Source organism: Calypte anna, chromosome Z, assembly GCF_003957555.1.
Source record: "Calypte anna isolate BGI_N300 chromosome Z, bCalAnn1_v1.p, whole genome shotgun sequence".
NCBI lineage: Eukaryota > Metazoa > Chordata > Aves > Apodiformes > Trochilidae > Calypte > Calypte anna.
In genome coordinates, this window is record NC_044274.1 from 49,514,524 (window position 1) to 49,535,970 (window position 21,447).

Consider the following 21,447-nt stretch of genomic DNA (forward strand, 5'->3'; position numbering starts at 1 on the left):
AGTCAGACTGCAGATACACAGTAGTGTGACACATATACTCCACATCTGCTGCCCGTATCCATTTCTCTCATGTTTATACATCCTGATTCAAATGCCTCTGTAATGACATACTAGCCATAGAAATGCTTAGCAGGTCCTGTCTTTTAATTACAGTTACAGATCAGGTTTTCTAGTCTTTCCTTTCACATCCTTTTATTCCAATGTAAAAGCAAATATGTAGTAATGCATTTATGTTTGCATATACTACTCTCCTTACACCACATTCAGCCTAATAAATTCACTAGCAGGACAAGCTCAGCATTTCCTTTTCTTCCTCACTTAGCTTTTCCGTATTAGAATACATTAATAATTTTACTGTTTTCAGACACTAACAAAACAGTGGGCTGGACCTGTATACCTATGCTGACAGCTCCCTGCCCACACATCCTTCCTGTAAGGGGAAAATCAGGTTAACTGATAGAGCAGATGCTCTGCATGGCCAGCATGGGACAGGGTGGGTGAAAGAAAGCCAGCATGGGGCTTATACAGAAGAACAGAGGGAACCATCTAATATGTGCAAATGTGCTTGCATTTCAAATTTTTGAAATAAAAAAAATCCTTTTGAGAATCCAAAGTTAGGTATGTAGCTGCCTAGAATCTAAATTTCATCCCAATTAAAACCTAATATTTGCTTTGCCATAAATTAGGCTCAACCACCTTTCTTACAGCAAGAAAACTGGTTTTGCCTCTGGTTCATTTTCAGCAAAGTAAGACTTACCTGTGTGCAGATGATGATGTCAAAACTAAATAATGAGGTTCTTCCCCACCACCACAGTCTAATCCCTTAACTAAGAAATAGGCATTGGTATGGCATCTACACTGCTGAATGCAAAGTCAAAAGCAGAGGGAAAATTATTCAAAAATTAAGGAACTTATATTTTGGTTGTTCTTTTCCTGGAAACATTGGAAAATGTTGCATCAGAAGGTTTCAGAATCTTCCTTAGATATCTGCAAGCCTCCCCAGGACAAAGCCCAAGAAACCCAGCCCAGATTTGGTGTTGATCTGTTGTGAGCAGTAGGGTGGGCTAGATGATCTTCCAGCTTAAGTGATCCTATGACAGATCCTATGATCTGTCAACTTCCTTTCTACAAGATTAAATAGCCCTTTAAAGTTACCTTCAAAGACCAGAAGATCTACAACTGATTAGAAAATCTGCACTTCGTGAAGTTGCAACTACATGAGCATGAGCTGCCTTATTTCAAACTAGTTAAATTACAGGTATAATTCAACAGGTATAATTTCAATTAAAGTAGCACAAAGTTGCATGTCGTTTCAGTTAAGTTAAATGTGCTGGTGGATTATTTTAATAAATTTATAGTAGAGCAAACCAGTTAAACACAAATGGGAATGTGTGTCTATACATACATCAAGTCAGTTTAACTGAATAAAGGTTTTAAATATATCAGTAAACACCAATTTATATCTACAGAAGGCTGTGGCTTGCTCCTCTGGGATCCTAACATTCTCTTTTATTAAGGTGTTTCCACATGGTAAGTCTCTCATTTCTATACAAGTATGGATGTATATATCTGTAAATACTGTCAGTGTTTCATTTTCCAGCAGGTTTCTACAAATCACATCAAGTCAAGATAGCCCTGGACAGACATGGCAAGTCACTGAAGTAAGCAATACACACTTTAAAAATAATCCCCATTTATTTCAGAAACAGTACATCAAAGAACTGCTTGAGCTACATAAATATTTTGATAAGCAAATAGTGCTATGAATCCAATCCACAGCACCCATAGGCTTTGAAGTGCTTAGCAAGACAGTAGAACATAGCTGCCCCCATTTCACAGCTGAAATAGAAAACTCAGATGACTTGTCTGAGGTCTCACAGGAAAAATCAGTGTCACAAATGGGGAAAAAAGGCCCATGATTCCTCAATCTCAAACCCCATCTTAAGCCACACATGACCTGACCATGATAAAATTTACATACTAAAACTGAGACAAAAAAAATGACTTGGCTTCAACTTAAACTAGAAACAAATGTTTCTTATCGGTACGAGATACGATCATTACCACAGCAGTTTGTGGATTGATAAGACGAGATATCCCAAATTCATTTGAGAGAAGAGGTCCCTTAATAAAAGCCAGATGCGCAGAAAGAGGACGGTGACATGGAGCAAGTCAGCCCCCAGAGACCATTGGAATCAACAAAAATGAACTTGAGGCAGAACAGAGATCCAGAGAAAAACCCAAAATGCCAAAGGACATGTTTGAGTTGAAAGAGTTTCTGCAGAGAGCCCTGCATTACCAAACACTTCCCTCACACTGTAGTGTGGGGATCCCAGCTGCAAAGAGTCTCTGAGGGGCCACTCTGCTCCCAGAAGCCCTGGCAGTGCCATGGGAAGCAGAAGATGCTGAAGAACAGAAGCTCCACAGCTGATCCAGAGCTTGCTCCAGCACCTGTCAGCCTGGGATTGTGCTGGCACAGAGCCACAAGACTTGCACAGACAGACACACCTACACAGGGCCTTATGGTTATGATTACTACTATTATGATTACTGCTAGACTTTGCATGTTCTGCATTTCAACATAGCACCACATTGCTGAACACTAATTAGATTTAGCACTAAATCTATCCCCTGTGTGTAGACACACTCTCTCAAGAGGATGAGGACTTCACAGGAGCATATTTCCATGGGCAGAGACAGAAATGAAGACCGACCTCTTTTGGCATTGATACCTAAGTGGCTGCAGAGACAGCCCTTGGGTACACTAATATATACTGCCTTTGAGGAACAACAGCACATAAGTTCATAAATTCATAAATTTCAGTCAACCACGGATTCCGTAGGCATGGCACAATGCCTGAGCACATGTTCACAGAAAGAAAAGCAATGCACAGATGAGCTGGGAGAAAACTGCTATGGACAATGCAATGTCTAAGGATCTTCCTCCCCTTATGTCATCCAGTCCTATTCACGTTGCAAAAAATCTTTTGTTAGGTCTCATAGACAGGGAATTTGGGACTTCATGTGAGGCCACATGGCTTATTTGCCATAAGCAAATCTTGGTTTTGTGTCTTAGTTTTTGTCTCTTGTGAGCTGGGCACTTCCAGTTTTCTTGAGGTAGCAGCTATAGAGGTCTTCGTTTCGTACCTTTGAGAAAAACACAGGTGAAGGAAATGGAGACAGGCAGACAGATGCACTGGAGCTTCTTAGGAAAGAAACAAACAGGCTTGATGTAAAACATGCTTGCAAAATATTCCGCTGGGACAGACTGTACCAGAGCCTCCAAAAGCAAACCTCACCCTCTCAGAATCACCCTGTCTGAACAAATACAGAATTACTGTAGCAAGTTACAAAGCTATAGTCAGAGAGCCATGAATTTTCATAAATTAACAGCTTGGCACCTAGCTCTCCAGGGCCTTGAACTTTGTGCAGAACAGAGGTTTTGCTCACCAACATCCTGCAGAGGGTCAAGGCAGAGGAACTGCCGGTGCTGTGCTAGAGCAGCACATAGTACTGACAGCAGGGAAGAAGGAGCCGCTATCGTGAGGCATTCATAGAATTTATGTGCAGAAAGTAGTTATCAGAGGACAAATACACCCACTCCTTCTGCTGCTCTGCCAGCTTTTCTGCCAAACATTTTACCAGGACAGGGTCTACTTTGGAGTCAAACTTGTTGGCAAACCAGTGCCCATAATTCAGAAGCCATCTTAATTCTGCAGCCCCATAGATGCAGACGCTGCGAAGGTGGGTACCAGTGCAGGGAGGATACAAATGATCTTCAAGGTAATTCCATTTCACCAGACGAGTCTTGCTTTGTAGGTCTGTTATGTCCTGGGATGACCTTGGAACTTCCCCAGGGACCCCAGGAACACGTACAAGAGTGGCCCAGAAATGTTCATCGGGAGAGTATGTATCCCTTGACCACTCGAAAAAATCTTTTGCAAGAGAGCTTTCAAGGGTATATTGAATAAATGCTCGGCTTAATACAAAATAGGCACTGCCTACAAATACCTCAATATTATGAGGTGGTGGATTCTTGGAAATGTTTGTTTTCATAGGCATCTGCATGTATTCATAAGGCACTTTTGTAAGCTCATAGTGGTAAGTAAACCGTTCTCTTTTGCTACTGCTTGGCTTTATAGTTTCCAGCATGTTTCCTCCATCGAGCTTCTTCAGTTCAGCAACCAACTCAAAATTTGACCTCAAAGGGAAATCTTGGCCACACAAATTAATAACATACTTCCAGGGAACTGAAGAGACCATCAAATCAGACAGACAATTGAAATCTGCTTGCAGCCGTGAAATATGTGCATAGTAAACTGTCTCCAATTTTGATGCAATGAAAATGTTAGGGAAACATTTAGCTAGGTTGTTCATAGCAGATTTGAAACTTTTTGTTGATTTTTGGTCATAATGAATGCAGTAAATATTTTGATGGCTGTACAGTGAATGTATGAGCCTCTCTACCATTATTGCATCTTTATGAACAACCAAAGAATAGGCAATTGGAAAACTCTCCTCCTCTGGAGAAACAGGTTTTAGGTGGTATTTTCTAAGTGAACGGTACATGTGGCAATCACTCATCATTGCTATGACATCTTCATCAGATAAATCAATTATCTTTTTTCTTCTTATCTCCAAACTCTTGCCAGTTTCATGGGGATCCTGTTCATATATAGACGAACAATTGATTTCAGCCTGGAACTCATTCCTAAGGTAGGAATATCTGTTTCTAATGTAAGAAGAAGTGCTCAAGAAGTGCTCAACCAAATAAATGCCTTTATAAGGAAAAAAGTGTCTTTCGACATGGAGAAGCTTCAGCAGTGCTATCAGCCACCCTGTAACACATAGGATCAGGATCTTCCTTCGTGCTGGACATTTGTAGAGACACTTATGTCTCTTCATCCTGCAAGAAAACAGAGACATGATGGAGTCTTGAATGAGTAATTAAGTATCAGAGACTATTTCAATTTCTGACAGAGACATGTAGACACCCACAAGTCTACAGCATAAACAGCACCTTACCAGGACAGGGCGCTATAAATCTGCAGTTTCTTAATCATCATGTTAATTCAAAGACAGATTCTACCACAATAATAGACAAACATTTCATTCCCTTGAATTAGCTGACTGAAGGTAATAAAAATACTCAGATTTCAAATTATTTCCAGCTAAGGGATTCAATGAGAGCAGCAGCAAGGGGATTTCTTCTGAGTCTGCGAAGTACACCTGCTTAGTGGCAGATACTAGGATGACAAAAAAAAAAAAAGTATTAAATTGAAAGCTTTAGAATTCAGTCAGTGCATCCTCATTGTCTCTAACACAAAGACTGTCCCATGAAGATGTCAAAGCAGAAATTAATTTCCTTCCTGTCTTCTCCCAACAGGCACAAAGCCCACACTGTGTCCAGATTTCTTCTGGAAAATACTGTTAACCTGCACTGAGGAAAGAGGCTGATGAAGACCTGGTACTTCCATCCACTGGAATGAGTCAGTAACATCACCTTTTGAAGGCAGGAAGAACAGCAGTGAGCAGTAGCACATCTACCCTGTCCTCTGCTGTGTGACACAGCCTCAGATGCAACTGCAAAAACACACACGTGGCTCCTTCTTATGCAGCAGGCTATTGAATAAAATTGCCGTGTAGCAACTTACCAACTGAAGTATTACCACAATAAAAGCTAAATATAGTGACTCTCTTTCCATATAGATTCACTTTACCAGATGAGTGCAAGCAGTGTTGTTGCTATCTCTAAATTAAAATTAGACCAGAATCCACATTCAAGTGCAGCATTAAGCTTAATTCTACTTGGCTTAAAGTAAGCTATACCTTATCTCTAAAGTGAACCACTTCAAATATTTTGAGAAGATGCTGTTCCAGAGTGCTTCAGGGTAAATAAAACATTGGGGCCACAAAAGGTGGCTAAGATGTCTGCAGGTCCCACATACACATGTAAAATCAAGTACTCAGGTGTGCATGTGACTCTTACTTCAAGACTAATGTAAGCACCTTTAGCATTCCCATCAGTGTCAGGTCTTGCAAACTGAAGCTTCAGTTAATAAGCAGCTTGTCAGGGCAGAGCTGCTTCATCAGTCTGTATTCCCTGGCTCAGCCTTTCCCTGTGCATCTTTCTCATTGATACTCTGCACCTCATGGAAGGGACCCATGCTGGATCAATTTGTGAGGAACTGCAGCCTTCTTTGCTCTCTAGGCACAAATAATTACTAACCAGGATGAAGGTGATTTCTCTAAAAGACTGGGATTTCTTGAGAAACAATGGGAGACCAGGGAATGAAATCCCTTGGGACAGAAGGGTCACCACAAATCTCATCAGGTTTTGATTCAAGTGGAAAAGCCCTATTTCTTACCAGATGGAGCACTCAGAGGTCCACTTGGGCATAGCAGTGTACAGTACATGCAGTCCTCTCTGGAGAAGGAGGGAACAAATGACATGCAGCAGACAGGAACAGGCATCTAGAGTTACTGAAAGCACCTACCTGGAGTAGCACCAGATGCTACCTCTGGTTATCTTACTCATGAGTGTTTTTTTCTCCAGTGCTACCATACTACACTCAGGACCAACATTCCACCTTTTGCATGAAGATTTTATACTAGGAAGAGAACTTGGCATTGCCATCTTGCCTTGTTTTGTAAAATGTTTGCACTTTCCCTTCTGCTACACATGAGAAGACTCTGCAGAAACTCATGTAGACTGATCTCATCTAGTGACCAATATGTATTGCACAGATGGTCTATATAGACACACAGCATCTAACCATCAAGACACTTACTGGATGGACTGCAAAGTACTGAATTATTCAGAGAAGGTGAATGGGTGTTTTTATTTACGTTTTGCCCCTATAAAGCAAGAGATGTTGAGAGAAAACAGACACACAACACATACAGGGAAAACGCATTCGTATTGTGTAACAAAACACGTTCTTACATAACACCTAATTATAGCCTCTCATAGGGTGCCTTGAAGACCCTGAGCTCAGCAGGATTCAAGAAGGAATTAGGCAATCAGTTGACTACTGAGAGCTTCCAGAGTTACATTTCCAAGTACAAAAATATGGTGCAAACTAAACTCTGGAACCACAGCATCATTTCTGCAACTCTGCAAGATGCATGTTGACACAAAAGGAGGAACAGTTCAGTGAGAGAATTTCATATCCTCCTAGTCTTGCAGTTCAGATGCAGATCAAGTCATGCAGCTTGCTGAACACTGTGTTGGCCTTGGTGAGCAGAATAAGCCCTCGCAAGAGGACTCGGCAAAGTTTCAACCCTGCCACTCTCAAATTGCAACTCTGGGTCCTTGCCTCCAAGGAGCTTTCCAGCCAGACCTGTCTGTCTGTGTCTGCCTAAGGCAATGGTGTTGGGCTGGCAGAAGGACCAGAAAACACTCATCACTCTTCAAGTGGGCAGTGGAGCTCCTCTCCTTCCCCTGTGCTTCAGTGCAGTGCTCACATTTTTCCTGCTGGGAGGCTGCAGAAGAATTCTGCAGCTCTCCTGTGGTGCACATGACACTCATAACTCTATAAAACTCATAAAACCAGAGGAAAATAAAATCTCCCCTATGTACTGAAAGTGTTGAAAGTTATGAACCAAGCTATGGCCAGCTAAAGGCAGTGTTTGGAATGAAGGCCAAGATGATGGCAAAAATGTGCTAGAAAATGAACATAAGGACATAGTAGAGTTAGACCTCAATTTCCATTGACTTGCAGCAACTGGAGAGGAGGGAGAGATCATGGAAACAGGAACAAAGGAAGTAGTATTTATTCGCAAACAGACATTCATATACATACATGTGGTGACACAGCAAAGGTCTGGGGGAGCGAAGGATGGTCTGATTGCAGGGGAAGAGCTGGCAAGACCTGCTGCCTCACTACTCACTCCCAGCTACAACCAACTAGATGTGCAGAAGCTTAACTTCCTCAGAAAATTGTTCTCCCTTCTCAAAAACTTCTGAAACTTACTCCTGCTACTTGCAAACATAAATTAACAGCCAGTGAAGCTACAAAGAACCCAAAAGAGTGTAAACCCCTACAGTGAGCACACCACAAGCATAAAAAGCAGCATTTGTTCCTATACACCATCCAGAGGCAGCCTGCTTGGATAAACCACCCATGCTGGTACTACAACACTGTCATATAAGTAAATTGTACTTTAAGTAAAGAGAAGCAAATTGAACTGGTGGATATTTCTCTTGGCTTTTACAATACAGATTACTCTAACAACACAGAATATTGAATTTCTACTGAGACACTGGTAATTGCTTGAAATGCTAAATGCCTGCAAGGTGAAACTAAAGGAAAGGCTAATGAGAGGTAAATTAGACCTGCTTTTAGGATTCTTGTTGGGGGCGGGGGGGGGGGGAAGACAATAGTTTTAATAAAAACTGTTCCAAATCTAGCTCTGCTAACTCACAGCTCAGAACTCCACACACCACCAGGCACTTGCCCACTTGCCCAGTGGCCTTCCCTGAGCATGCCTTCAAGGCTTGGCTTCTCCAGATCGGTCATGAGTGAGGACTGCAGCACATCAAGTGTGCACTTGACTGAGTGCCTCTCTCAGAAGAAAGCAACATCCACAGCAAATCACTCTTCCCCATGCTGACACCAGTGCAGCCTGGGCTCTGGGGCTCTGCTCTTGAGTGCTGAGAGGGGGACAGGACAGGATTCAGGATGGGAGCACAGCCATCAGCTGGCAACTTTCTCCCCTTCCTGCACTTCTTCATCTCATCCCTCCAGGAGTAATCCTGACTCCTGTGAGCAGAAATGGGGAGAAGTTTGCATGGCCAGCCACTTGAGTAAGGAAGGAGCCCTCGGTCTTCAATGGGTACAGGACTCCTGTCCAGATCCTACCAGAGTTACACAATTCTTCCACAAACTCTGGCTCCTAGGGAAATCCTCCTGTCCTTTCTACACACCACTCTCCAGCTCAGCCTCACAGATTTTACCCTCTCCACGTTGGCCAAGAACAAATACTCATATGAGTACCAGTTCTATTAAAAGACCCAGGAACAAGTTAATTACCCCGAGGTTTAATCCACAGCAACTCATTGCTGAAGATTTCCATTGGACAAGTCTGAGTTTCCCCTTGTGCATCACAATGCAAGACACACACAAAATTTTATAAAACCTAGGAAGTGGCTCTCCCTTCAAAGCTGTTGCTTGTGTTCAGAAGGCAAGCATCCATCCCCAAGCACCAGCTCGCAGCCTGTCAAAGAGCATGGCCTCAGCGCTGAACGTGGCCTCAGTGAGGTTTCTTTATTCATAAATCCACATACCCCAGTGTGTGTTTCAATCAAGAAACAAAAACGGGTGAAGCCCATCCAAATTGCTGCTCTGAAGAGCCTCCAGTGAGCACACAAAGCTTACTCAAAATTACTTTTTTTTTTAACAACCATTCCTTCAGAGTAAAAACAATTTTAAAGCACCGGTCCTGCTGAGAAACCAAATAAAGACAGCATTGTGTGCTACTTCATAAAACGGTTTGGATTAGAAGGGACCTTTATGGGTCACCTATTCCAACCCCCTACCATGGGCAGGGACATTTCCACTGGACCTCTTGGTGTTCTCCCACAGTATCTATGCCAGACAGCAGAACTCAGTGAGGTTAAGCTCCCCAGAGTTTTTCTGGATTTGGGCTTGAAGAGAACTGGAAACCTGTTCTGTTTCTTGATCCATAAATCTGAGACCCACCTTGCCCAAAGTTCATCAGACTAAGCACCTAAGGTCCCTCCACAACTGATGGAAAGATAAAAGAAACTGCAAAGGACCCATTCATCCCGGAGCACAGGTTGCAAAATGGGCCGGACCAGGCATGCCCAGGAAAGTCACTGCCCCAACAGAAGCCATGACAAAAGCCCAGCTATTGTGCCAGCTCTTCTAGATCCTTGCAGACCCTTGATGCATCTCCCATGGGAAGAGCTCTGGGATCCAGCAGCATTGCCCTTGACCCTGCTTCTCTGCCAGCAACTCCTCTGCCCCAGAGTGGTGCTCAGGAGCAATAAGGGAAAACCAGCCTGGGAGCTGCTCCAGTCCACATGAGCCTGAGCCAGCCCAGAGAACCAGTCTCTGATTCTGGCTGACCTCCACCAGCCCATACCCACCAGGGTTACAGGGTTCAGTTCTCTTTGAGCCTGCCTCTCTATAAAGGGTTAAGGAAGGCGTTGAGCAATCCAGAGAAGCAGTCAGGTTCCCTTTGCAGTGCATAGGAACTGGCAAGCTTTGGGCTTGTGCTGCCCCCCTGAAGGCATGTTTCCACTCTACTAAGACCACTAATGATTTACATATGGAGAGGCCTTGTGCCTCAGAGAGCCCAGGGCTTTACTGCTGCTCCTCATACTATTGCTTTTACTGTTTTGGTATATCCTGTGTACCCAGAGTAACTGCAGCTCCCAGTCTGTGCAACTCAGCAATGCCAGTGTCATCCTTGTACTGGAGGAGGCTGCAGCTCCCTTCACACTGAGCAGGAATATCAACTCTTATGTTCCTCTTGCTCTGCACAGCAATGCAGTCAATTGCCTCTTGCCCTGCTGTATCTGCAGTACAATTCAGAAAACACGAAAGCTGACTGCCTTGCAGGGGAAAAAAGATGGCACAGGCGGAGTCCCAGCCACTCCAAAAGCCCCTGTTTCTTTTTGCAAATGACTCATCTATGGCTATTGAGAAAAGCCAGCCTGAGAATGAATTGGTTTCCGAAAAGCTTTTTCTTTAACATAACAGCTGCATTACTCAGGGTAGGTTTTCTTTCAGTCAAAAGTCAAAGACCTGTGGGTACTTACATTTTAGCATTAACTCTTTCTCCTTCTCCCTTCCTAGCAAAAAGTCCTGTGAGGCAAACTTAACCGTGAAAACCAGTGAAGGTTCAGAAAAGCTGCTCTTGGCAGATGTCACTGGTTACTTAAAAGTACCCAACTAAGGGTTTGCTTTAAAAGATGCGAAAAGGCCAGACACATCACTAGCTTCATCAGAATCTGTGATCCTCTCCAGCTTTTCCTGTGCACTGCAGAGGTGCTCTCAGGTTGCTGGTATTCAGATTTATTATTCACTGATTTATTAACAGTTCACCAATCACTTTGAGACTTCCAGAAGTTTTTCAGCTCTCTGCTACTTAGTTTCCCTTTTCCTCATTCCCTTTCCTTTTCTGATACATCTTGTGTTTCACTAAAGACAGCTGCTTAAGTGATTACAACAGAAGCTGCCAAGTGGATCTACAGAGCCCAGAAGCTCCCTGGATGCTGCCTGTAGGCTGGAGCTGTCATGAATTGCCTGGGTCCATCACAAAAAGCCCAGAGACCTGTGGGGCCAAGATGCACCAAGATGGGGACATTTCTGCAGGCAGAAGGATGAAAATCTTGTTTTGAAGGTTTGTTTTTTTTTTTTTCCAGGGAGGGTGGAGGGATCTCTGTTCAGTGTGGTCTGGTCCCACAGAGAGGCAAAGGTGCTTCAGACAGCACTGAAAGCACCAGGGCCAGCAATGGGACATGTGGGCAGTGCTACCTGGAGAAGCTTGTAATCAGGATGTCTGCAACAACCCGTGCATCACAGTTCTCTTAGGGAATGGAAGGTATGTATCAGCCAATGTCCACTGGCTCTGTCCTCTGCCAGTCCTTCCTGAAGGATCTGTTCAGTAGGTGCACAGAAGTCCAAGCTCAATCACCAACTACACTGAGCTACAGAAAAGAAAAGCCATGATCAGTGTAGTCCTAATTTATACCACTGATTTTCTACTTTATCATTACCCATCATAGAAGTCTATTACTCTTCTCAGTTGGCTACAGATGCTACAAGCAACTTTTGGTGCCATGCCAGACAGACATCTGGTGGGAACTCTTTTTATCTGCTGTCACATCAGCTTGGGAGTAGTTAACCCAGAGTGTAGGGTGGCAAAGACATGGTGGCTGCTACCAGAATAGGGATCCTTGGAAAATTCAGGCTGTGACTAGGTAGTGGTCTCTCCAGACTGGATCTGAAATACATAGTTCTAGCTACAAATGCTGTTGTGCTTGTGCTTGAGCTTTTGGGCTTGCCACAGAGCAAGAGTTAAGTGAAAACGTCAAGTCTGAACGCAAGTCTGTATGAAGGAGACAGAGAGAGCAGACACAGGGGAACAGGGGTGCTCCTACCCCACCATGTTCTTCTGTCTCCCATGCAGAAGCCTTTCTGGCAATGCAAAGCACAAAGCAGGCTCCTTGCTTATCACTTTGGTTAAAAAAATAAAAGGGAACGGGTGTTGAGAAGGAGCAGCAGAACATATATTGGGAAATGATGCAAGAGGAGAACGGAGAGAGGGATCAATGAGGGTGCTTTCATCTAGGCAGCATTAACAACAAAGTCAAACAAAGCAGCTAACCAGGTACTTTCTCTGACTTGCTACTCCTCCGTCCCTCACAGGCATATGAGGCAAAACCCAGTGGCCACACCTTTCCTTGGAAACCAGGTCACAGTGTATTTCAGCAACCAACCCCATTACCCTATAGTAGCAGGAGCTACAGGAGCAAGTCTCTCTCCTCCAGGCAAAAACACTTTGGTAAAATTGTCCCTGATAGAATATCTATTTGCTTAACACACACCTGCATACACAGCAACGCAAACTTGGTTTAGTTGTTTGCATGACCAATTCTGCAGTTAATTTCTTCCGATTTTCTCTCTACTCTATACAGATCAAGTCACTTGATGGGCTTCTTGGGACCTGGAAGGACAATGTTACTTGGAAGCTGAAGAGGGGGAAAAGTAACCATGTGCTGAGTGCTATTTTTGTTGGGGTTTTTTTGTTTGTTTTTTACTGTCTGAATTAAACTTTTAACTCAATTATTCAATGCTGATAGCTGGGAAAGTTAATTTATTCATGTGCTAATATTTACTGCTGCTAGCTGGTTATTTCCACTGCAAAATTATTTATTAACAAGATCATGAAGCTTCCGTAGGAGTATGTTTTATCATGTTAGATCTAGATACATTGATTCTACCAAGTTTGTCTGGTTTCTCCCACACACTCCCTACACTGGAGCCTCACCCTGCACCCCTGTAACTTAGCAGCACCCACTACCAGCCTCATTCCACACAGCTCACCCCCTGTTCTGGCCTGCCTGGTGTAATACTTAGATTTCCTTTAAATGATGGACAGCTGAAGGGCTAAGTAACTACAACTACTTACATGTTGCCTTACAGACCTCTTATTGTGAGGCACTGAAAATATGGCATCATTTTAGAAACTAGTCTAATTAAATTACAAGCCTTCCAATTTTAAGACCCTGAAGATTAAAACCAAGAAGATTCCTCCAAGGAGGAAAACAAACAAACAAACAAACAAACAAAACCCAAAAAAATTAACCCAACAACAAGCAAACCAAAGCAATAAAGTCTACAGTTTTGTGCTTCTGGAAGAGGAAAGTCAACTTCTCACCAGATGCATAGGTTCAGCAAAGATTTCGCAGTCATTTGTATCACATACAACTGTCCCAGTACTGAACATGAGGACTGTTCATTGCATGGGGTACACAGATCTGTGAACCTGCTGTGCTGGCAGTTAATTTTTTTTTCTTGTATGTCTGCCACTCATATATGTTCTTTAGAAAAGGCTGGATGGTCTCTTATAGTTGCCTTCAGTATAACAGTGATCCCCATAATTGCAGTAAAATATCTAAACATTAATTCCCACATGACCATGTCCCGAGGTAACGAATGTTTCTGCTCTCTGGCCAAGAAAAGAGGCAAGCAGTTTCTGCAGGGTCACACAACAAGACAGCAGCACAAGAGAGAAGTGAACTTGGATCCTCTGCTCCCCCAACTAATCTGAACTGCTTTACAGTAACTTTTGATGAAAACTGTTCTGGTGAAGAATAGCTGAAAAAAAAAAAAAAAATCCCTTGTCAAATCCCTTGACACATCCCAAACTATTCTGTCCTGCCAGACAGAGGATCTACAGCCCTGTTAAAGCAAGGAAGTGTTTAGAAAGCCTAGGGGTAGACGGGTAAGGAAATTCTTAAGTCTGTATGTTGAGTATTTAAGTTCTCTGACTTTAAGAGACAAGAATGTTTCCTAGGGACTTAAGGTATCATAAAGTTAAGAGTCAGTATATATATATATATATATATATAAAGACAAATTAGTTCATCAGTTAAGAAAAAACAAAAACAACAAATACCCGTAAGCATTTTACTCATTTCTAATCTAAAGTTTAACAGCTTTGCTCTGACTCATGAGAGGTTAAAATAATACTACTACTGCTACAGTGGAAAGAGGGTTAATCTTTCCCTCGTACTACTGCATAACATAAAAATCAGGCCCAAAGGGCCAGAACTTGTGTACATTGGCAAGAAGTAATACCGTAAAAGAGGGTGGAAGTTTCCTGTTAGACAGGGAGGTAGGAGAAACTTCACCACGCTGCAGAAAAGCTCCCATTAACAGCTCAAAATATTTCTCCATTTCCTCCACCTCTCCACCAAGCTGCTTGCAGACTCTCGCCTGTGAGCCCCTGCTGCAAATCACCCCCTTTGAGTCAATTCCCCCCACGTCAAAGTCTTCATGACCAAACTGGCAGCTTGTCACATCAGCAGGATCATTTCAAGGAGAGCTGCAGACCTACCTCCTCCTGGACTTTGCAGTGGTCCCTTTGTGGAGCTCTTTAGGATGCTCTGTGACAGAAGATGTACACGGGCACAGCTGGCTTGGTGGCTGAACAAAGTCCTGGTGTCTGCTCCATCCTGTCAGTGCCTTCAGCCTTCAGCTTTATCGGCGTTGCAAGTGTGTATGAAGTTGGATGTACAGAAGTAGCAGGGACAACATCATTGCTTGCACAGATTATGAAAGAAAAGTGCAAAACATTAGCTGAAAAAATACCAAATATGGAGGCTTTGTGTGGTAAGCTGTAGAAGCCATTAGCTGTGTAAGCACGTACTTTTGTTTACTTGTGTAGTGTTTCTACACAAAAAGAAGATGGTGGAAAAAAACACAATAAAAAGCACCATGCAGAAAGAACTCACCACCAAACAGTAATGCAATACAAAACCACACACAGGCCACCTGCACTATACAACATCAATCCAAAAGGAAAAAGTCTTTGATTAGCAGTAGGGAGCCCTGCCCAGGCCAGTGGCTAGCTTCATGATGCACCATGCTAGCCACCCTGCAGTTCAACTACTCAATAGCAAGAAGATGTATGGGTCTCCAACAGGGTGGTATGTACCCTGTCATGTGCTTACTGATTCATGCATCTGCCTGTGATGTGGTTAAAGAACTCCTCTTTCTTCACAGCACCCTGCAGATTATATTGCAGACAACAGCTTTTTGACTCATCTGTGCCGTTAATTATTACTTCATCACTATTTCCTGTGAGACCTCAAAAGCTGGAGTTACCATACAATTCCTGGTATCTTTCTATACCTGTAACAGCTATGCAAACACCATAAGCTCCTGTTACAGTCCTCTTAAGCATAGTCTGTTAGCAAAACCACTTTCATAAGCACACATCAGGACTGACAACCCTCCTTACCCATAGCCTACCTGAGCTTACTTTGTCACTAAGGTACACAGCAAACTACCAAGACTAGTGCTCCACTCCTAGCTCTGACCAGCAGCTAATGCATTTCCAAAATCCCTGCATTGCGCCTTCCTGAAACTTTTCTGCTGAAGTCTGAAAATCACAGGATCACAGAATGTTAGGGGCTGGAAGAGACCTCAGGAGATCATGGAGTCCAATCTCCCTGCCAAGGCAGGATCACATAAAGTAGGTCACACAGGATTGCATGCAGGCAGGTTTTGAATGTCTCCAAGGAAAGAGACTCCACAACCTCCCTGGGCAGCCTGTTCCAGTGATCTGTCACCCTCACAGTAGAAAATATTTTCCTCATGTTTCCTCCTATGCTTGCTCCAGCTTGCACACCTTACCCCTTATCCTGTCAGTGGGCATCACTGAGAAGAGTCTGGCTCCATCTTCCTGACACTCACCCTTTTCATATATATAAACATTAATGAGGTCACCCCTCAGTCTTCTCCAAGCTGAAGAGACCCAGCTCCCTCAGCCTTTCCTCATAAGGGAAACGTCACCCTTTGTGGATCTGTGCTGGACTCTCTCAAGCAGTTCCTGGTCTTGGAACTGAGGGGCCCAGAACTGGACACAACATTCTAGATGTGGCCTCACCAGGGCTTAGTAGAAGGGGAGGAGTTGCTCTGTCAACCTACTAATGCTCTGTTTCCATCCTGCTAGTGGACATAAAGGTTCTTGAAAACATACTGTACATTGTGGACAGCTACTGAGGCTCTCAGCTGCATCTGGCTACTCTAAACAGCTGCCAGGCTGAAAAGGTCCACATGATCAACAATCTCTGCACTTACCTGTTGGTTCTCAAACAACATTTCAATATCTTCTGGTCTTTCCTTAATCCTAGACATAAGCACTCATCAGTTTCTTTATACCTAATGATAACCCACAGCTTGACCCCTTGTACTTTTTTAATTTCACTTTTGGTTAATTCATCTCAGATCAACTGCACTACCTCTAAAGAATTCAGAGATCTAGTCTCTGCACTCAAGGCATTTTTAAGATGACAGGCAGTCTGTTGACTGACTAGAATAATATTAGGTCAGAAATTAGCATGCATAGTATAGGTTATCATTCACAAAATCTATAGAACTCAGTATACAAGCAGTTTTCAGTGGCTGGTCCCTTTTACTGCATCTACAGTGTAATTCCAGCTCAAGGCTTGTGCCAACACATGCAATTTAAACACGAATGTACCCCTTATCAGCATTAGCTGAGTATCACTTATCACCATTACTGTTTTTCAAAAAGTTGTAGTTAGTCCTTACAAATAGCTCACTTATAAGAGTCATGTGTCAAAAAGCATTAGCCAGGGTTGTTAGTGATCTTTAAATGCCTTTACAGCTGGGCATCACACAGAAAAATACACAAGAACTGGGTGAAAGCCCACCAGTATCATATATAAGACCAAAAACTATCAATGCAGAAATAGAGACATTTCACTTTCCCTTCTATGACCATCTCAGAAAAGCTAAATGCATGGAAGAACAGGCACATCCCATCCCACCCACGGGGCTCATCCAGCCCTAGATGTTGTCTCAGAGTACCCAAAAGCAGATGGTTGGAAAGAGGAGAAGCAGCAGAGGGAGAACAAGTACTCTCCAACATCTTCTCTGCATTCTCTTTTTGTTTCCACTCCCTTACAGCTCAGCATTTTCAAAAGTCAGGGGTTACAACCTTGACTATTCATGAAATTTTGATTTCTTCCATTCAGTTGTTTTTTGAACCCATGTAAGTTTTCTGACACTCAGTAGACTGGGGGAAGGAAAAGGAGGAAAAATACAGCTGACCTGAGTACTGTGCATAACTGCACTTTTTTGTACTTCTTTTCAATCTTTTGCCTTCCAGTGCTACTCAACTGTTTTTGATTTGAGTGGGTTCAAAGAATGTTTATTGATATGGTGATAGGTGCTTTATATACACAAATACATATAAAAATATATACACAGATATATAACTCTTGGTCTAAAAGACAGCAAGATACTTCCTGTTCACAGCTTTCATATCAGTCACAAGTTTATCTACCATTATCTACCCCTGCGCTGAGTCTCTCCGAGGCAAAAACATTAAGGAAGTTTGTTTATTTTCAAGTAGTAGGTTACTACTAAGGATTTTTGCCCAACTCAAATCGAAACAGGTTGGTTTACAAATTAGATCTTTTAAACAAGTTAAAAGATGTTCAATTCAGCAGATCCTCAGGTGGGACACGGTGGATGTGTTAAACTCAAGGAAAGTTCCCCTTAAGGTCTCCTTCCACAAGCCTCACTCTGATATCAGTAAGTTTATGCATCCCATCATGAGATTGCTATCGCCTCTCCTCGAGGAAAACAAACGTATTTTTGAGAGGTCTTTTGTGTTTGTTACTTTTGTTACCTCACAAAGAGCCTCCTTCCGCATTAAAGAAACGAGAAAGCGCACTTAGCAAATTATACTCAGCTACAGACCAACACGTACGTTTTCAACAATTTACTGAGCGGCAAAACCACGAGAGACCTCACCCAACATCACCGCAGCCCCGGTTCCCGTTACTGAACCGCACGCCGGTGTTGGTGTCACTGTTGCTCCCCCGGAGCAGCCTCTGTGCCCGAGGAGCGAGGCACGGCTCCCACCCGCGGGGAGCGGGCAGGTGTCTGCCCGGACTCCAGGAGCCCACAGCCTGCTCACCGCTGCTGCTGCTGCTCTCCCTTCCCCAGACGTAAAATCCCTCCCGTAATTAACTTTTAAGGCGCACGACTCCTTCTTACCAGAACTCCCCGGCTGCTCTCACCAGCACCGTTCCTTCTCCTTTTTCTCCTCCTCCTCGTCCTTCTCCTCCTCCTCGCCCTCCTCCTCCAGCGCCGCGCCCCGCTCGCCCAGCACCGCCCCGCTGCGCGCCCGCGGGGCCACGCAGGTGCCGCCCCTTCTTTTTTTTTTTATTCTTCTTCTTCTTCCTTCTCCTCCTCCTCCCACCCCCGAACTCCGCCGCCGTGACAGAGCCTCTAAGTTTGCGCTTACGGCGGAGCCATCGAGAGATGCGGCCGCATCAGCGCGCCGCTCCGCGCACGCAGTTAGACCCCTGCTCCGCTGGCCGGGTTGGGCCGGGACGGGTCGGGCCGGGCTTCCCCCGCTGCCCCGGGACGTGCCGCCGGCAGCGCACTCACCGGAGCGGAACGCCGCCGTCCCGGGCAGGGCGCTCCTTTGCTCAGGCGCTCATGTGTGTGTGCGCGCATATATATATATATATATGTATATGAATATATAAACACATATATACGGTGTGTGTGCCCAGGCACCCCATGACGTGAAGGAAAAATGAGAGCTCGCCCCCCACCCCGCAACCTGGCGGGCAGGAGGAGGATGGGGCAGGGCAGGGGCCCGGCAGCGGAGCGACCACTGCCTCCCCAGAGGCGGTACCTGGGCTCGGGAGGAGCCGTTCTGCCCCCCGCAGCCCGACCCGACGCTGCCCCCGCGCAGGCCGGGAGGCCCGGGGAGAGCGCGGGGCAACACGGGGGGTTCGGAAGCGCTGCGGCTGGGACAGAGCCCGCTCGGTGGGCGACAGGACGAAGCGGCGGTGGGCCCCAGTGCCACCCGCCCGGGTGCGGGTCTGAGGAGGAGCTCCGCAGCCGCCGCCCCTCCCGCCCTATCCCGGGAGGCGACCCGGGCTCCTCGGCTGCCTCCTCGGTGCGGCCCCTGCTCTGCTGGCCGGGAAAGCACGGGCGAGTCAAGGGCGATCAGCGACCCCGGGGCGAATTGCGGGGTGCCCGGGAGAGGCTGCTGCGTTCAACTTATAAGCCGCGGTCTGGCTTTAAAGCTCTGCTACTCGTGGAATAACCTGCCCAGGCACCTGGATATTGCAGATCCCCGAGCAGTTCCCGGCGAAGGAACCGTGTTAGAATGGGGCTGGTCTGCTGGGCTCGGCTCTGCGCGCCTGGTGTATCGGTGAGGAGGAAAACGGGGAAGCCTCCGCCAGAGCGGAGCGGAGAGCATCTGTCCGGCCCCGCAGCGCAGAGCGTGGAGCGGGCAGTGACTGCACTGCAGAAACACCACTGGAATCACACGGACACAGCCGCTGTACAACTCACCTGCGGGTGACTCTGCTGGTGGTGTTAAGTGGTAAAACTTTATCCTAGAGATGAAGTCAAAAGCCTCAGCAACAAAAACACCAAACAAAACAAACCCACAACCCAATGGGGAAAAATGTATTAAAAACCTCAGAGTTCAGTGAATCCTGCTCTGTCTTTGATATGCTTTATCCCCTTTCCGTGTCCCGTTTAAACTGCTGCTTTTCTTGATAGGGACAGAAAATACTCCAATGCTATGTTCTGGCTTTGTGTGGCACTGGTTTTGGCAGCAGGGGAGGGGTCTCAGGCACGGCTCATGTGAGAAGCTGTTGAAACCTCCCACGGCTCCAGAATGTCCGGCCCCACCTTTGGCTGATGTTTAGGGCATCAGAGAGAATTTATGTACCTCTTGGATTAACATATTCAAGAAGGGGAAACACCCGGTGCTAAAGAGCTCAGGGCAGAGGAGGGATGGGCAGAGAGAGCAATACCAGAGACCAAGGCTGGTGAGGGAGAAGTGCCCAGAACAGAGGCTTTTCCCTGCATCCTGTGGTGAGATGTCAGTCTGTCTCCTGCAGCCCATGGAGGAGCACAGTGGAGCAGACCCTGAAAGATCACAGTGGAGTAGTTGTGAAGCACCCTGTGAAGGATCCTATTGGAACAGCCGTGAACCTGCAGCCTGTGGAGGATCGTGGAGCAGAAGTTGTGGACCTGCAGCCACAGAGGACCTCATGCCAGGAGAGGTGACTATTCCCAAAGTAGTCCCTGGCTCTGTGGGCTGCCCATGCTGGAGCAGTTTGCTCCTGAGGAATTGGGCCTTGTGGGAGCCACTTGTGTTGCAGGGGTTCATGAAGGACTTTCTTCCATGGGAGGATCCCCACACTGAAGTAGGGAAAGACTGTGAGGAATCCTTCTCCCAGGGCAGAAAGGAGAGGCAAAGAACAACCTGTGATGTACAGGTAGTAAACCCCACTCCCTGTCCCCCTGTGCTGCTGCGGGGGAGCAGGTAGAGATAGTGGGAACAAAAGTAATTTGGGCCTGGGAAGAAGCAGGGTAAAGTATTTAAGCACTGTTTTTTTGTTTTCTCTTCTCTTTGCCCTGTTTTGATTAGTGACAAATTAAACTGTTTTTTTCCCCAAGCTGAGTCTGCTTTGTCCATGACTGTTACTGGTAGTGAAATCCTCCTAATTCTTGTCTTGACTCACAAGGTTTTAGGTGGATTTCCTCTTTGCCATCCTGAAATGGGGAGGAGTGAGCAGCCTCATCATCCTTTATCAGCTAGGCTGGCACTATGACACCATATGATCTTTATGATCTACCCAACTGTTATCAGTGACCTGGTGTTCTGGTGACCAGAAGGAGCATCTGAATCCCGTATATGCAGCTGCTAATTCTGCCAGTCACCGAAACACGACGATTTTCCCCAGTTAAACTGTTTGAAAATCAGAAAAGTCTTTGCCTCTGTGTCAGAATGACAAAATACCCACCAACTGCAACTGCTCCAAGAATTCATCCAAATTCCTATGGCAACATCATTCTGGTATTGCTTTTATTTCCCCTTCTCCCTAGCTGCACTTCCACCGTGTATTTCCCAAGATGTATTTGCACATTACACTACTTTAAATACCTTTCCAAAGCTGGCCTTCATTCCCACATCTCCCTTACTTTAACTGCCCTTGCTGGCTGTACCTGACCTTTGCCTGGTAAGCAGGTGCAATGTTTTATGCTGATCCACAGCCTACAGTGAATGTAGCTCTCTCCACATCTGTGCCTCTATTTCTTCTCTCCTTTGCCTGTGTTTCCTTCACTTACACCTTTTCATAACCTCTGGTCTGCATTACTCAGGAGGTCAGCTTAT

At 45.1% G+C, this 21,447-nt stretch overlaps 1 protein-coding gene across 3 annotated transcripts; it reads right to left on the reverse strand.

Annotated features, from left to right (window-relative positions):
- Positions 1-1,929: 1,929 nt before the first annotated feature.
- On the reverse strand, positions 1,930-18,160 carry GCNT4 (glucosaminyl (N-acetyl) transferase 4). 3 transcript variants are annotated; one of them, XM_030467347.1, is made up of 4 exons: positions 18,048-18,160; positions 14,596-14,800; positions 6,369-6,427; positions 1,930-4,906 (listed from the first exon to the last, which is right to left on the reverse strand). In XM_030467347.1, the coding sequence occupies exons 3-4, from the start codon at positions 6,398-6,400 to the stop codon at positions 3,538-3,540; spliced, it is 1,401 nt and encodes a 466-aa protein (XP_030323207.1). In that variant the 5' UTR covers positions 6,401-6,427; positions 14,596-14,800; positions 18,048-18,160; the 3' UTR covers positions 1,930-3,537. The 3 variants fall into 3 exon arrangements, 2 of the variants coding, with proteins under 2 accessions (XP_030323207.1, XP_030323208.1); XM_030467348.1 differs by lacking the exon at positions 6,369-6,427; XR_003988670.1 differs by lacking the exons at positions 1,930-4,906; positions 6,369-6,427 and adding an exon at positions 10,975-11,680.
- Between the last annotated feature and the right edge of the window lie 3,287 nt (positions 18,161-21,447).